Consider the following 15,013-nt stretch of genomic DNA (forward strand, 5'->3'; position numbering starts at 1 on the left):
AAACAACCAACCAGCAAAGCTTTCTGTGGTGTGGTTTTTAGTTTTGATGAGGCTGCTCCCCTGCTCCCCTCCCCCACCAGGGCCTCCTGCCAGTCAGGATTTCTTCCTGGTTCACAGCTGGTGTGGGACAGTCGAATCCTTCCCCCCAGTCCACTGGTACCCCTGCACTTACCCCCCCATCTCCCTGGACCAGCCGTTCAACCAGACTACACACTGGATTCCAGAAGATTCTGGTGCTGCAGCTGATTCAGAGGCACTGGGGCAAATTCCTCGGCGGGTGTCTGGTGTGTCAGCCTGATTGCACAGTTAGGTTTTATTCGTGGCCCAGCACAGCCCCCTGAAATCTATCTATAGCTGGAGAAAACTCTCAGGCTGCATTTTTGTGTGTTTTTCTGTTTCAAGGGTTCTTTTATTGCTATTTTTGGAGTGATTGTATCAGGAGCTCTGTGCATTTAATGTCTTTCCTCTGCCATCTTGGCCCCGTCCCACCCTGTAGTTATTTTAAATGGCCATTTTGACATTCTACAGACACAGCTATACAAAGAAACCAAAAAGAGGGGAGAGGAATGATTATTTCTTCCCTATATTAATAGCCAATTGGGGCAGCTAGGTGGCGCAGTGGATAAAGCACCAGCCCTGGAGTCAGGAGTACCTGAGTTCAAATCCGGCCTCAGACACTTAACACTAGCTGTGTGACCCTGGGCAAGTCACTTAACCCCAATTGCCTCACTAAAAAAAAAAAAAAAATAGCCAATTACTAGATTAAGACTGAGGCTTATCCCCTTCCTTTTCCTCATTTAGAAATCAACCTCTCTAGGCTCATACAACCTCACACGGCCTTTGAAGTGCAGGGCTGATAATGAGATGACATTATTGGGCAAGAAGCACCCAACTGGGGAAACTTAGATATGAACCAAAGGTAAAAAGATTCTAGTATGGTGAAATCTGGCCTACTGTGTTTTAATCAGCCAAGTCTGAATAGGGGTAGACCCCCTTTTTCCTAGATTGCCCTAAGAGGGGGTAGTCTGATTTTTGTCTGAGACTAAGTGATCAGTTACCCTGGGCCCTCATTTGAATAAGCCAAATTCTCATTATAATATTCATTCTCTCATTATTTGTTAACCAGTCAGAGTTGATTTCTACTCTCAGGAACCCCCACTCTTCCAAGGGCCTACATGTTGAGTGGGTTCCATGAGGAGTCTTTGGCATTGGAGAGTGCCACTGACCCCTTTTAATTATCTGCTAAATGATTAATTACCCAGAAACTGTCTCAAACTTTTATATGGCACAGAGGTAAAATAAGAAAAGTGAGAATAAAAGATGTCTCTCAGTGTCACAGGATCAAATATTGAGAGTTGGTAATAGCCTTATAATTCATCCCATTTATATTTATCCAAATTTTACAGATGAAGAAATGGAAGCCCAGAAAGGACAAATTGGCATATACACAGAGAGCAAAGTAGCGGAACCAAAGACTTAAACCCAGGTCCTCCAACTCTAGTTGAAATACTCTTTGGATAGCACCACATTGCTCAAACATTTATTAATTTCTGCTCTTCACAGGTGGATGATTTAAAGGCCAAATTAGCTGTTCAAGAACTTGAACTTAATCAAAAGAATGAGAATGCAGACAAGCTGATCCAGGTGGTTGGGGTGGAGACTGAAAAAGTCAGCAAAGAAAAAGCAATTGCTGATGAGGAAGAAATTAAAGTTGAAGTCATTAACAAGGTAGGGAAGAGGGAGGAGGCAGAGGGGAGGTGAAAAGGAAATGGGGAAAAGGAGGGAGGAAGAAGAAGGGACAGGAGGGGCAGACTGAAGTATGACAAAATGAAATTGTAAAAAAATTCAAGGTAAATATCTAAGGTAGTACAAGAAAATAAAGCATGAAAGTGAATGAAAATATAAGTGAGAGGCAGTGGTGAAGTGTGGGGATCCAGTGTGTCTACAGCACCCCACCCCATCCCACCTTGTTGATGCATAGCCTGCTCCACACCCCTCATTTCATAAATAACAGCATTTCCTAAGTCCATCGCTCTTATTCAAAGCATCCTTTCTCAAAGTGAAACGTTACACAAACTCATCTTTCCTCTTCTGGCTTTCAGAATGTCACGGAAAAACAAAAGGCTTGTGAAACTGACTTGGCTAAAGCAGAGCCTGCCTTACTGGCGGCACAGGAAGCTCTGGACACTCTGAATAAGGTGAGACAGACAGACAGACAGACAGGCAGGCAGGCAAAGAGAGAGAAAAAAGAGACGCTAAAAGCCAAAACAAGACACACAAAAAAGGTCAATGTCGAGTAGCGAAGGAATGATTTTGGCAGTGGTTTTGTTTGGTTGGTTGTTTTTGTGTGCGATTTGATTGAGAACAAGAATCACTGCAAGCTTGAGTACTGCTGCGTAGCTTGTGAAATTCACTTCGCAGCTGGCGTCAGCAGGAGAAACGCTGACGGGTGGCCTGCTCTGTTTGCAGAACAACCTGACAGAGCTGAAGTCCTTCGGCTCTCCGCCAGACGCAGTGGTTAACGTAACAGCTGCAGTGATGATCCTGACAGCGCCTGGAGGCAAGATCCCAAAGGACAAGAGCTGGAAAGCTGCGAAAATCATGATGGGGAAAGTGGACACTTTCCTTGATGCCTTGAAAAAATTTGACAAGGAGCACATTCCTGAAGCCTGCTTGAAAGCGTTTAAGTAAGTCTGGTGTCCTTGCTTGGATTTGGTGAGTGGCTCCCTAATGACAATTGTAAATTAAGGTGTATGCATCTGTGGGAGTACTTTAGATTGCACACAGGTACTGTGGAAAGTAGAGTCAGTTAGTAAACAAGGGTTTAATAAGTTCCTACAGATGTGCCTGGCATTGAGCTAAACCCCGGAGATAAGATAGAGGGCACTCCCTGCCCTCAAAGAGCTCACAATCTAAGAAAGGAAACAACTTGCAAACAACTTATACAAACAAGATACTCTCAGAGCAGATCAAAGATAATCAACTGGAATAGGCGTTACTATTAAGGGGAATCAGGAAAGGCTTCTTGTAGAAGGTGGAATTTTAGCTGGGATTTGAAGTAAACCAGGAGTCAGGAAAATCTGAGTTCAAATCCAACTCCAGACACTTCCTTGCGGTGTGATCCTGAACAAGTCACTTCACCACTATTTGCCTCAATCTCTCATCTGAAAAATATTGGGACACACTGGAGAAATGGCAAACTACTCCAGCATCTTTGCCAAGAGTAGAGTTGGACACGACTGAATGTCTGAACAATAATAAAAACAACACTAGGAAAACTACAAGATAGAAATGAGGCCTTTATCAAAAATGCTGGCTGTAAAAATTGTTTCCCAGTTTTCTGCCTCCCTTCTAATTTTGGCTGCATTGCTTCTGTTTGTACAAAAGCTTTTTCATTTAATGTAATCAAAGTCTTCCATCTTGCTTTTCATAATATTCTCTATCTCTTGTTTGGACATAAATTGTTTTCCTCTCCTTAGATCTGAGAGGTAAACTATTCCTTTCTTTCCTCATTTATCTATGGTATCACCCTTTATGTCTAAATCTTGAACCCATTTTGACCTTATTTTTGTATAAGGTATAAGATGTTGGTCTATTCCTAGTTTCTGCCATACTATCTTCCAGTTTTCCCAGCAGTTTTTGTCAAATACTGAGTTCCTATCCCAGAAGCGGGAGTCTTTGGGTTTATCAAACAGTAGATTACTATAGTCATTTGCAACTGTGTCTCCTGTGCCTAACCTATTCCATTGATGCACCACTCTATTTCTTAGACAGTACCACATAGTTTTGATGACTGACACTTTATAATATAGCATCAAATTTGGTATGGCTAGTCCACCTTCCTGTGCATTTTTTTTTTCATTAGTTCCCTTGATATTCTTGACTTTTTGTTTTTCCAGATGATTTTTGTTATTATTTTTTCTAGCTCTATAAAATAATTTTTTGGTAGTCTGATTGGTATGGCACTGAATAGGTAAATAAATTTCAGTAGAATTGTCATTTTTATTATATTAGCTCGGCCTATCCATGAACAATTTATATTTTTCCAATTATGTAGATCTGATTTTATTTGTGTGAAAAGTGTTTTGTGATTGTTTTCATAGAGTTCCTGGGAAAACCACAAGATAGAGATGAAGAGGGAGAATTCTAGTCATTGGGACCAGCCACTGAAAATGCTAAAAGTTAGGCGATTTCTTGTCTTATCTGAGGAACAGCAATTCAGTATCCCTGGATTGCAGAGTAGGGCAGAAGGGAGTAAATGAGAAGACTAGAAAGGTAGAAGGAAGCCAGGTTATGAAAGGCTTTGAATGACAGAGGATTGTATATTTGATCCTAGAAGTAATTAGGAAGCCACTGTAGCTTATTGAATAGGGGGAGGGTGGTGGTGAGAGCTGACATACTCAGACCTGCCCTTTAAAATGACCGTTTTGATAGCTGAGTGGAGAATGGACTATGGTGGGGAGAGACCAGCAGGCTATTTCAATAGTCCAGGTGTAAGGTGAAGAGGATCTTTGACAGGGTAGTGTCAAAAGAGAGAAGGATGAGGAAGGAAGGAAAGAAACATGCACTTCTTAAGCACCTATCACATTCCAGGAACTGAGCTAAATGCTTTACAAATATAATCTAATTTGATTCTCATAACAACCCTGGGAAATAGGTGCTATCATTATCTTTATTTTATAGTTGAGGAAACTGAGGCAAACAGTGAATTTCCCAGGGTCACAGAACTAGTAGATACCTGAGGCCAGATTTGAACTCCCTGGAGCTTTTCTTAGGTCACCTATTCTAGATATTTCTTTTGCCCCTCTCACATTTTACTTTTTCTAGTAGATCATATTATTTGTGCATGAATAGGATTCCCCTGTCTTCGATTGTAAGCTCCTGGAGGGCAGGTGTTTTGCCCTGTTTTCTATTTTTCTTCATTCCTTTACTATCTCTCACTTTTGATGCCACAGAAAGCAGAGTTACCAGATCTATATATATATATATTTTTTTAATAATTACTTTCTTTTTTTTTTTTTTTAAGTGAGGCAGTTGGGGTTAAGTGACTTGCCCAGGGTCACACAGCTAGTAAGTGTTAAGTGTCTGAGGCCGGATTTGAACTCAGGTACTCCTGACTCCAGGGCCGGTGCTCTATTCACTGCGCCACCTAGCCGCCCCTAGATCTATATATTTTTATCCTTGGTCACCAAGCTATAAAGGAGGTAATTAACCTACTCTCCCCCTCACTGCTTGTAATTAGTTTAATCTCCAATCCCAGGAATAAAATGTTGAAGACATTTGAAGAGATTCTGATCCTGACAAACCTCTACATCCTTGTCTCCCTAATTCATCCTTTCTTTCTGTCTGTCTTTCTGCTTTCCTTCCTTTCTTTCTCCCTCTCTCCCTCCATGTCTCTCTTCATCTCTGTCTCCGTGTGTGTCTCTCTGTGTCTCTGTTTGTCTCTCTCTCTCTCTGTCTCTGTCTCTCTCCAGGCCCTATCAAGGCAATCCCACCTTTGATCCTGAATTCATTCGTTCCAAGTCAGCAGCCGCTGCAGGCCTGTGTTCTTGGTGTATCAATATTGTCCGTTTCTATGAAGTCTATTGCGATGTAGCACCCAAGAGACAGGCCCTGGAAGAGGCTAATGCAGAACTGGCAGAGGCACAAGATAAGCTCACTCGGATCAAAAACAAAATTGCTGTAAGTGCTTGCTCATATCCCTAGTAAAACACCAGTGCAACTTGTTCATGATCCCTGTCAATATCTCTTGTTTAAAAGGGGTTGGCATGGGCTCTACTCATGAATTATTAAATGGGGAGAGTGGGGACCAGATCATTCCAGGAGGCTTCTCGCTGTAAGCTGCATGCACCTCTGAGGGATGCTCTGCCTTTATGGGAAGTTCTGTAACATACTTCCCCCTCACATGGGCAGTCTTTCTCTTAGCTCGGGTAGGGGGTGGAGGGAGCTGGTAACACTCAATGTTTCTTTCTTAAAGGGCCTTTTCAACTTGTTTGGGTTTCCTCCCCCAGGAACTCAATGCTAATCTGGCCAATTTAACAGCTGCCTTTGAAAAGGCTACAGCTGAGAAAATAAAGTGTCAACAGGAGGCAGATGCCACAAACAGAGTCATTTCCCTAGCTAACAGGTATGTTGGGCCTAGCTAGAGCAAAAGGAACTCTCAGGTTCTGGGGTCACCTGAAGAGGAGGAAGCCCAGGCAAAGACCCCTTTTGGAAGTAGCACTCATTTCTTCTTTTTCAACATGACTAATATGGAAATATGTTTTACATGATTGCACATATCCAATTGCTTACCACTTCAGGGAGAGGGGGAGAGGGAAGAGAGAAAAATTTGGATCAGAAAAATTTTATAAATGAATATTAAAAATTGTCTTTACACGTAATTGGAAAAGCTAAAGTACTATTTAAAAAAAGTAACATTCAGGGGCAGCTAGGTGGCGCAGTGGATAGAGCACCGGCCCTGGAGTCAGGAGTACCTGAGTTCAAATCTGACCTCAGACATTTAATACACACTTACTAGCTGTGTGACCCTGGGCAAGTCACTTAACCCCAATTGCCTCACTTTAAAAAAAAAAAGTAACATTCACCCAAATAAGAACCTTTTTTTTTTTTTTTAAAGCAGCTTTTAAAACCCAATACACAGGGGCAGCTAGGTGGCTCAGTGGATAAAGCATTGGCCCTGGATTCAGGAGGACCTGAGTTCAAATCCAGCCTCAGACACTTGACACTAGCTGTGTGACCCTGGGCAAGTCACTTAACCCTCATTGCCCTGCAAAATAATAATAATAATAATTAATAATTTTAAAAACCAATACACATGGGGTTAAGTGAGATAAGGGTTGGCCTTGGCATGTAACCTCACCTTACATAATATGAATTTAAATGAGCTGCCTTCTGTATTTGGTCACCTTTTCATTGAAGTTTTTCAACTTAGCACACAGATTCTCCTTATAATGCAAACTGTCAGCAAAGAATTCAGCCTAACTCTGTCCAAGGGGGCTCTCTTACTGGAAACAGATTTAGAGATTTAGAGATACTGGAAGGAAATTGGGTGTTGTCTAGTCCCATACCTTCCTTCTACAGATGAGAGAATTGTCATCCAGAAAAGTTAGGTAACTTGCCTGAGGTGACACAGGTAGTAAGCAACAGAGCTGGGGTTTTAACCCAGGTTTTCACCTTCCGAATCCAGCATTGTTTTCACTGCACTCACGGGGTTGCCTCCTGATAATACCCTATTCTTACATATTACATTGTCCTGGGGCATACTTGCCAGTGATAGTTTTATAGTATCTGTACTACTCATATATATATATATATATATATATATATATATATATATATATATATATATATATGTATGTATAGAGATCTAATATCTATATTATATATATAGATATATCTATGTCTTATGACATGTGGCATGTCTAATATATTGATGATGTGACATTTCTATATATTTTATATTAGATATATTATCTATCTATATCATATATAGACATTATCTGTATATCTGTTATCTATATTATAGCAACATATAATATAGGTATCTATAGATACCTATATAATAGCTATCCAAATAGATATCCCTTCTACATCAAGGGGTTAGGGGTGCAGCACCTCCCCCCATCTGGAAAATCTGCATAAAATTTTTTGACCCTCCCTTTGTACCAGAGAAGTCTTCTGGCTTCACGGTTTTCTTTTACTGTTTTCTTGATATTTTTTCATATATTTTATGCATTTCTGAACTTCTAAATTTTTTCTGTGTCATCTTCTGGCCTTCATGTGGCATCTGTGGCTTCCACAAAACACCCTAAAAATTCCTATTTAATTTCTTAAGCTGACCCTCAAGATATCAAAACCGAATTGGGGAAAGTCACCATGTGGAAGGGATCACTATGTATATATGTGTGTATATATATATATATATATATATATATATGTGTGTGTGTGTGTGTGTGTGTGTGTATATACACATATATATATATATACACGTATATGTAGATAGATGTATTTTTAGAAAGGCTTGATGTATACTGTTCATTTATAGTCCAAATGTGAACACAACAACATGCTTTGAGTAACAGCCTTGGAAAGGGTAATGTGATCTTAAACCACACCAAAATACCCTAAGATCCAGGAGAATGACTTGTTTATTTCAGACAATAGTCTGACTCTTGCCATCGATGGTCCAGCTCTGTTCTCAGCCTATATATTAAAAGCATTTTTTTTTCAACTGACATTTATGTCATGCTTTATCCTTTACAAAGCACTACGTAAAAATTATCTCATTTGAGCCTCATAACTACCTGGTGAAGTAGATACTACAGCTAGGATAACAGGTGAGAAAACTAAAGTTTGGATGATGTAGTATCTACCTCACTAGGTTGTTATGAGGCCCAAATGAGATAATTGTCCTTAATATATTCATGGCACCCTTTCAGATGCCAGCATATCATGGGGAAAATTATATCCTGAATGTTATAATGCCAGTGGCCTGAGATACTGCCAGCCACTCCTCTGTGAACTCTTACCATCCCCTTCTCCTGTAGTTAACAAATAGATCATGATTGGCTGGAGTATTCATTTGAAGTATGACGACTGCCCAAGCCTTTCTCTGTAGAGCCAAAGTAGATTATTAATGAGTGTTTGTGAGATATACCCCAAAAATATCACTAAAATGCACCTAGTCCAGATTGGAAGATAGCTGTGGGGGTGGGGGTGGGAGGAAGGAGAAGAAGAAATATGATTCCCATTTTTTCAATCTTAAAAGTATTTTATTTTCCAGTTACATGTAAAGATAGTTTTCAACATTTGTTTTTATAAGATTTTGAGTTCCAAATTTTTTTCTCCCTCCCTCCATAAGCAATCTGATATAGGTTATATATGTACAATCACATTAAATATATTTCTGCATTAGTTAAAGAAGAATCAGGAAAAAAAAAAGAAAACACCTCAAAAAAAAAAAAAAGTAGTAACGGTATGGTTCAATTTGCATTCAGATTCCACAGTTCTTTTTTCTAGATGTGGAGAGAATTTTCCATCATGAGTCCTTTGGAATTGACTTGGATCATTGTATTGCTGAGAATTAAGTCTTTCAAAGTTGAAATATGATTCATTTTTAAGTGGTGCCAATGAATGTTTACTAAAATTTTCCAAATGCACACCTGACCATGTCTTTCCCCTATTCAAAAACCTTCAATGACTCCCTAATTCGAATCAGTTCAATTCAACAATTTATTAGGTACCTACTATGCACAAAAGAAACAAAGATAGAAATTAAAAAATAATTTTTGCCCTCAAGAAGCCTATATTTCTAATTTTTGGATAGGATAAAAACTTTTATTATTGTTGTTGAGTCATGTCCAATTCCTTGTGAACCCATTTGAGGTTTTCCTGTTAAAGATACTAGAGCTGGTTTGCCATTTCTTTCTCCAGCTCATTTTATAGATGAGGAAATTGAGGCAAACAGGAATAAGTGACTTGCTCAGGGTCTCATAGCTAATAAGTATCTGAGGTCAGATTTGAACTCAGGAAGATGGGTCTTTTTGATTCCAAGCCGCCAGGCTTGTGCCACCTGGCTGTACCACTTATTAACCCCTTAGCAGCATGTTTAAGGTCCTCCATAACCTACCCTGCTAGCCTTATTTCATATTGCTTTACTTCCCACACACTATATTCTAGTCAAATTGTATCACTACTGATCTCATAGTAGTCTCTTGCCTCCAATGACAAAGGCCATCTTCCTGTGCTTGAAATTGACTTGTTAAAATACCTCTCTTAAACTGGAAGGACTTACATGAACTGGTGCTGACTGGGAGGAGCAGAACCAGGAGAAAATTGTACACAGTAACAGCAACACTATTAGCTCTTCTCAGAAGTGCAATGATCCAAAACAATTTCAAAGAACTCAAGATAGAAAATGTTCTCACATCCAGAAAAAAGAACTGTGGATTATTAATGCAGATTGAACCATACTGTTTCTATTTTGGGGCTGGTTTTTTTTTTCCATTCTTTTTTGAGGTTTTTTCCCTTGTGCTCTGATTCTTCTTTCACAATATGACTAATGCAGAAATATGTTTAATGTGATTGTGTGTATATATATATATATACATATATATACAAATATATAATCTATATCAGATTGCTTTCCATCTTAGGGAGGAGGGAGGGAAGGGAGGGTGGGAAAAAAATTTGGAACTAAAAATCCTAAAACAAATGTTGAAAACTATCCTTACATGTAACTGGAAAATAATAAAATGCTTTTATTTTTTAAAAAGTGATTGGTGTGCTAGGAAAAAAAAAATACCTCTCTTCCTTCAAGATCCACTTCATATTCATCCAGTCTTTCTTGTGGAAATGATTGGTTCTTCCTGGAATTTTTCTTAGTTTACTTAGTCTAGGTATTTCTTTTCTTCCTCTCACATTCTACTTATTTTAGTAGATCATACTTATTTGTGCATGTATTGGATTCCCTTGTCTTCCATTGTAAGCTCCTTGGGGGCAGGTGCCATGTAAATAATTTTCACCTTTGTATACCTAGTACCTAGTACACCTGGAACATAGCTAGGTAGTACAGTGAATAGAGTGCTGGGCCTGGAGTCAGGAAGACCTGAGTTCAAATCTAGCCAGAGAAATTTAATAGCTGTGTGACCCCAGGCAAGCTGTTTCTGTTTACTTCAGTTCCCTGAATTGTAAAATGGGGATAATGATAGCAGGTTGTTGGAGGGATCAAATTGGATAATATTTGTCAAGCGTTTAACACAGTATCTGGAACATAGTAGGTGCTTAATAAGTATTTCTTTTTTTCCTTAATAAATATTTATTGAGTTGCATTAAGTTTAACCGAAGTACTGAGAATAAATCTTGGCAAAAGTCTTTGACTGAATCATTTTTTGCTCCCTTCTCACCACTGAGTGACTGAGTTAAGCTCTCAAATTATTCTCTATCCTATTATAAATGTCAAAAGTTCCTCTGCCAGAAGCTATCAGCAAGTTATTGGAGGAAAAAAATGATATAAATTGTCTGGAATAAGACTAAATTGTAATTAGATTTTTTTCTTCTCTTTCCTCATCCCATTTACCAATGGCTATCTCTCCTTTTTTAGGCTCGTAGGAGGATTAGCATCTGAAAATGTCCGTTGGGCTGAATCTGTGGAAAACTACAAAGAGCAGGGGATAACTTTGTGTGGAGATGTCCTACTGATCTCAGCCTTTGTTTCCTATGTGGGTTATTTCACCAAAAAGTACAGGAATGAACTGGTGGATAAATTTTGGGTCCCATACCTAAATCAACTAAAGGTAACAGGCATAGGCATACTCAGGATTTATAGGCGGATACTGCCAAAGCTCATCATCATTTCTGTTCCTTTGCCATCAGTCCATTTGGAATTCGTACTGTGGTCTAATATCACTAATGCTAACATAACCCTGGCTGTGCTGCAAAACTTCCAAGTTTGGAGGAGTCTGTGGCCCCCTTATTCCAGAATAACTTTGCATGACACTGTCTTCTCCACCACATTACTTGTTTAGAGTTGTTGTCCATTCAGCTAGGAGACCCTACTTAAGGCAGCTGGCTGTTCTAGCCTTCTGCCATCACTGCTTCTGAGGAAGTGCCTTTTCTATCTGCAGGTTCCCATTCCTATCACTGAAGGTCTGGACCCACTGACTTTGCTAACAGATGATGCGGACATTGCCACATGGAATAACCAGGGTCTTCCCAGTGATCGCATGTCAACAGAGAATGCCACCATTCTATGCAACACAGAGAGGTGGCCTCTCATTGTCGATGCTCAGCTACAAGGAATCAAGTGGATTAAAAACAAATATGGGGAAGACTTGAAAGCCATTCGACTGGGACAAAAGGGGTATATGTTATTTATTATGAGACATATATAATTGTTATTGTCACCACAGTACCACAGTCCCCAAACCTTAGGACAATAGGAAGGCAGCCACAAGCTCAATATCTGGCACAAAATAGGTCGATTCTTAGAAATACTTAATGAATTAATTAATGCCTGAATGAGTCTTTACATATATCATCCCTTCATAATCAATTCTCACCTGTGCCCTCTGTCTAAATTTATTCCTTTCAGCTGCCCTAATACTGAGAAAGTTCTTATGAGTTAGAAGTATCATCTTCCCAAGTAGGAATGTAAACAGTTTAACTTTTTAACCTCCCTCATGATTTCTTTTTCCCATTTACCTTTTTATGTTTCTCTATGGTCTTGTATTTGAAAGTCAAATTTTCTATTCAGTTTAGGTCTTTTCATTACAAATGCCTGAAAGGCCTCTTTTTCACTGAAGTCCCATTTTTTTCCCCTGAAAGATTATAATAATTTTTCTGGGTAGGTGATTTTTGGTTGTAATCCTAGTTCCTCTGCCCTCCAGAATATCATATGCCATGCCCTCCGATCTTTTAATGTAGAAGCTACCAGATCTTGTGCTATCCTGACTGGTTCCACAGTACTTGAATTGTTTCTTTCTGGTTGCTTGCAATATTTTTTCCTTGACCTGGGATCTCTGGAATTTGGCTATAATATTCCTGGAAGTTTTCCTTTTTTAGATCTCTTTCAAGAGGTGATTGGTGAATTCTTTCAGTTTCTATTTTGTCCTCTGCTTCTAGAATATCAGGGCAATTTCCCCTGACAATCTCTTGGAAGATGATGTCTAAGCTCTTTTTTTGATCATGGTTTTCAGGTAGTCCAATGATTTTCAAGTGAATGAGTCTTTAGGTGCATTAATCTATCTTTGAAAATAAATTCCAGGGGCAGCTAGGTGGCTCAGTGGATAAAGCACAGGCCCTGGATTCAAGAGGACCTGAGTTCAAATCCGTCCTCAGACACTTGACACTTGCTAGTTGTGAAACCCTGGGCAAGTTACTTAACCCTCATTGCCTTGCCAAAAAAAAGAAAAGAAAAGAAAAGAAATTCCAACATTGACTAATGCACAGCTTTCTTTATGTTTTGTTGTTGATGCTGTTTTTAAACAAACCTATACTCCCTGATGGAGGTAACACAGCTAGGTAAATAGGAAAGATGGATAATGCTATGTATTTTTTCTGCTAATATAGCTAGAGGGTAGCTAAGTGGTATGATGGAGAGATTGCTGGTTCTAGAGTCAGGAAGACCTGAGTTCAAATCCAGTCTTACACACTTCTTAGCTGTGTGACCCTGGACAAGCCATTTAACCCTGTTTGCCTCAGTTTCCTCATCCATAAAATGAACTAGAGAAGGAAATAGCAAACCACTCTAGTATTTTTGCTCCCCAAAATAAATAAAAACAAAACAAAACCAAAAAAACCCAAATGAGGTCATGAAGATTTGGACACGACTGAAACAATTAAACAACAAAAATACAGCTAGATCCTGATCCTGTGAAATGGTCACATGTATTCTAATTCATACTGCATGTGTCTATTGGGCTGAAGCCCAATAAGTTACCAAATTTTACATAATTATAACTTAGAATAGATCAAATTAAAATTCATTTGTGCTTCACAGGAGTAATTTTTTGGTTGTTGTTCTTTTTTTTTTTTTTTTTGTGAGGCAATTGGGGTTAAGTGACTTGCCCAGGGTCACACAGCTAGTAAGTGTCAACTGTCTGAGGCTGGATTTGAACTCAGGTCCTCCTGACTCCAGAGCTGGTGCTCTATCCACTGCGCCACCTAGCTGTCCCTGATTGTTGTTCTAATCAGTATCTTGCTGTACTGGGCAGAAAAATATATAGCATTAACTGACTTTCCTATATACCTCTTTATTCTATCATTTGCCCAGGTGAGTGGCTGTGTCTAAAGCTAAATTAATGATAAGCATAAAGGACCACGAACCTTCTTTTCTGAAGGGGTAAAGTACCATCAGCAGTGAAACAATTTCTCATTTTTATCAATTTAATTGGCCCTCATTCTGAAGAGTTGCTTCTTAAAATGCAGTATTGCAAGCCGCCTCTGTTTTATTGCATAAATATTCATGAGATCACTGTTATACTGTGTCTGCAGCTATCTGGACAATATTGAGAAAGCCATCTCAGAGGGAGATACTTTACTCATTGAGAATATTGGAGAGACTGTAGAGCCCGTGTTAGATCATTTACTGGGCAGAAACACGATTAAAAAAGGAAGGTAAATTGCTTTTTCTTCTAAGAGAGCAGCGAGTTTTCTATGGGTTCATCTTCTTTTGTGGGAGGGAAATGGCATAAAGGGAGAATATACTGAATTTCTTTGACTTTCCTGCTAGAAAATTAGATACTTTAAAAAAATCACTACAATGTGAAAGAATAGTCCCTTCCTGAAAGAGAGATGGGGGATTGTGGGAGCTCATTCCATATCTAAGGCGAGGGAGTTATCTGTGTATAGCTGGGGTCTTAAATATTCTGAAAGTTGTGGTGGAAAACTGAGAGGAAGAAAACTCTGACACCAAGCTGGATACTACCGAACGGCAGGTATAACATAGAATGTCAATGGAAAAGCCCATTAATTCACAGGGAAGGGATAGTAATAAGAGAGCTTCAAGTTTCTGTACACAAATGCACAAAATATGGATAATAAAAGTGACTGGAGATGTTAGCACAAGTGGGTACAATAGATACTGTAGGAATCATGGAGATTTGGCAGAATGACTTCAAAAGGAACAGATTAGATAAAGGGGCCAATAAGAGAGCATTTTATATCAAGAAGGTGTACCCTTGTAAGGAAATCCCTGGACAAGAGGGGAAAATCATGATCTAAAGCATTCGGATGATTGATGGAAGGAAAACCAGAATGTATACTGTGGTGAAGTTCAACCACAGACCACAGGGCCAGAAAGGGCACAGATTTCCTGGATGAGTAGTTTTTATACACCAGGAGACCATAGACTACTTAGATTTTGGCAAGGCATTTGGCAAGGTCACAACTTTGTGGAAGCTATGGAGAGAAGCAGACTGGAGTATAGTAGAGTTAGATAGGTTTGGAACCAGCTAAATGACAAGACTCAAAAAGGAGTAGTTGATATATCAGTGTCAACCTGGAGGAAGAC

At 39.3% G+C, this 15,013-nt stretch overlaps 1 protein-coding gene across 1 annotated transcript in view; it reads left to right on the forward strand.

The window, feature by feature from the left end:
• Positions 1 to 15,013, forward strand: part of DNAH17 (dynein axonemal heavy chain 17) — a 241,515-nt gene that overhangs the window by 186,500 nt on the left and 40,002 nt on the right. Inside the window, exons 57-64 of the mRNA XM_043962383.1 lie at positions 1,564 to 1,728; positions 2,103 to 2,198; positions 2,470 to 2,687; positions 5,475 to 5,682; positions 6,012 to 6,127; positions 11,105 to 11,297; positions 11,628 to 11,863; positions 13,996 to 14,118. Coding sequence (XP_043818318.1) covers positions 1,564 to 1,728; positions 2,103 to 2,198; positions 2,470 to 2,687; positions 5,475 to 5,682; positions 6,012 to 6,127; positions 11,105 to 11,297; positions 11,628 to 11,863; positions 13,996 to 14,118 — 1,355 coding nt within the window. The remainder of the gene's footprint in view (positions 1 to 1,563; positions 1,729 to 2,102; positions 2,199 to 2,469; positions 2,688 to 5,474; positions 5,683 to 6,011; positions 6,128 to 11,104; positions 11,298 to 11,627; positions 11,864 to 13,995; positions 14,119 to 15,013) is intronic.

The sequence above is a fragment of the Dromiciops gliroides genome, chromosome 4, assembly GCF_019393635.1.
Source record: "Dromiciops gliroides isolate mDroGli1 chromosome 4, mDroGli1.pri, whole genome shotgun sequence".
In the NCBI taxonomy this organism is placed as follows: domain Eukaryota; kingdom Metazoa; phylum Chordata; class Mammalia; order Microbiotheria; family Microbiotheriidae; genus Dromiciops; species Dromiciops gliroides.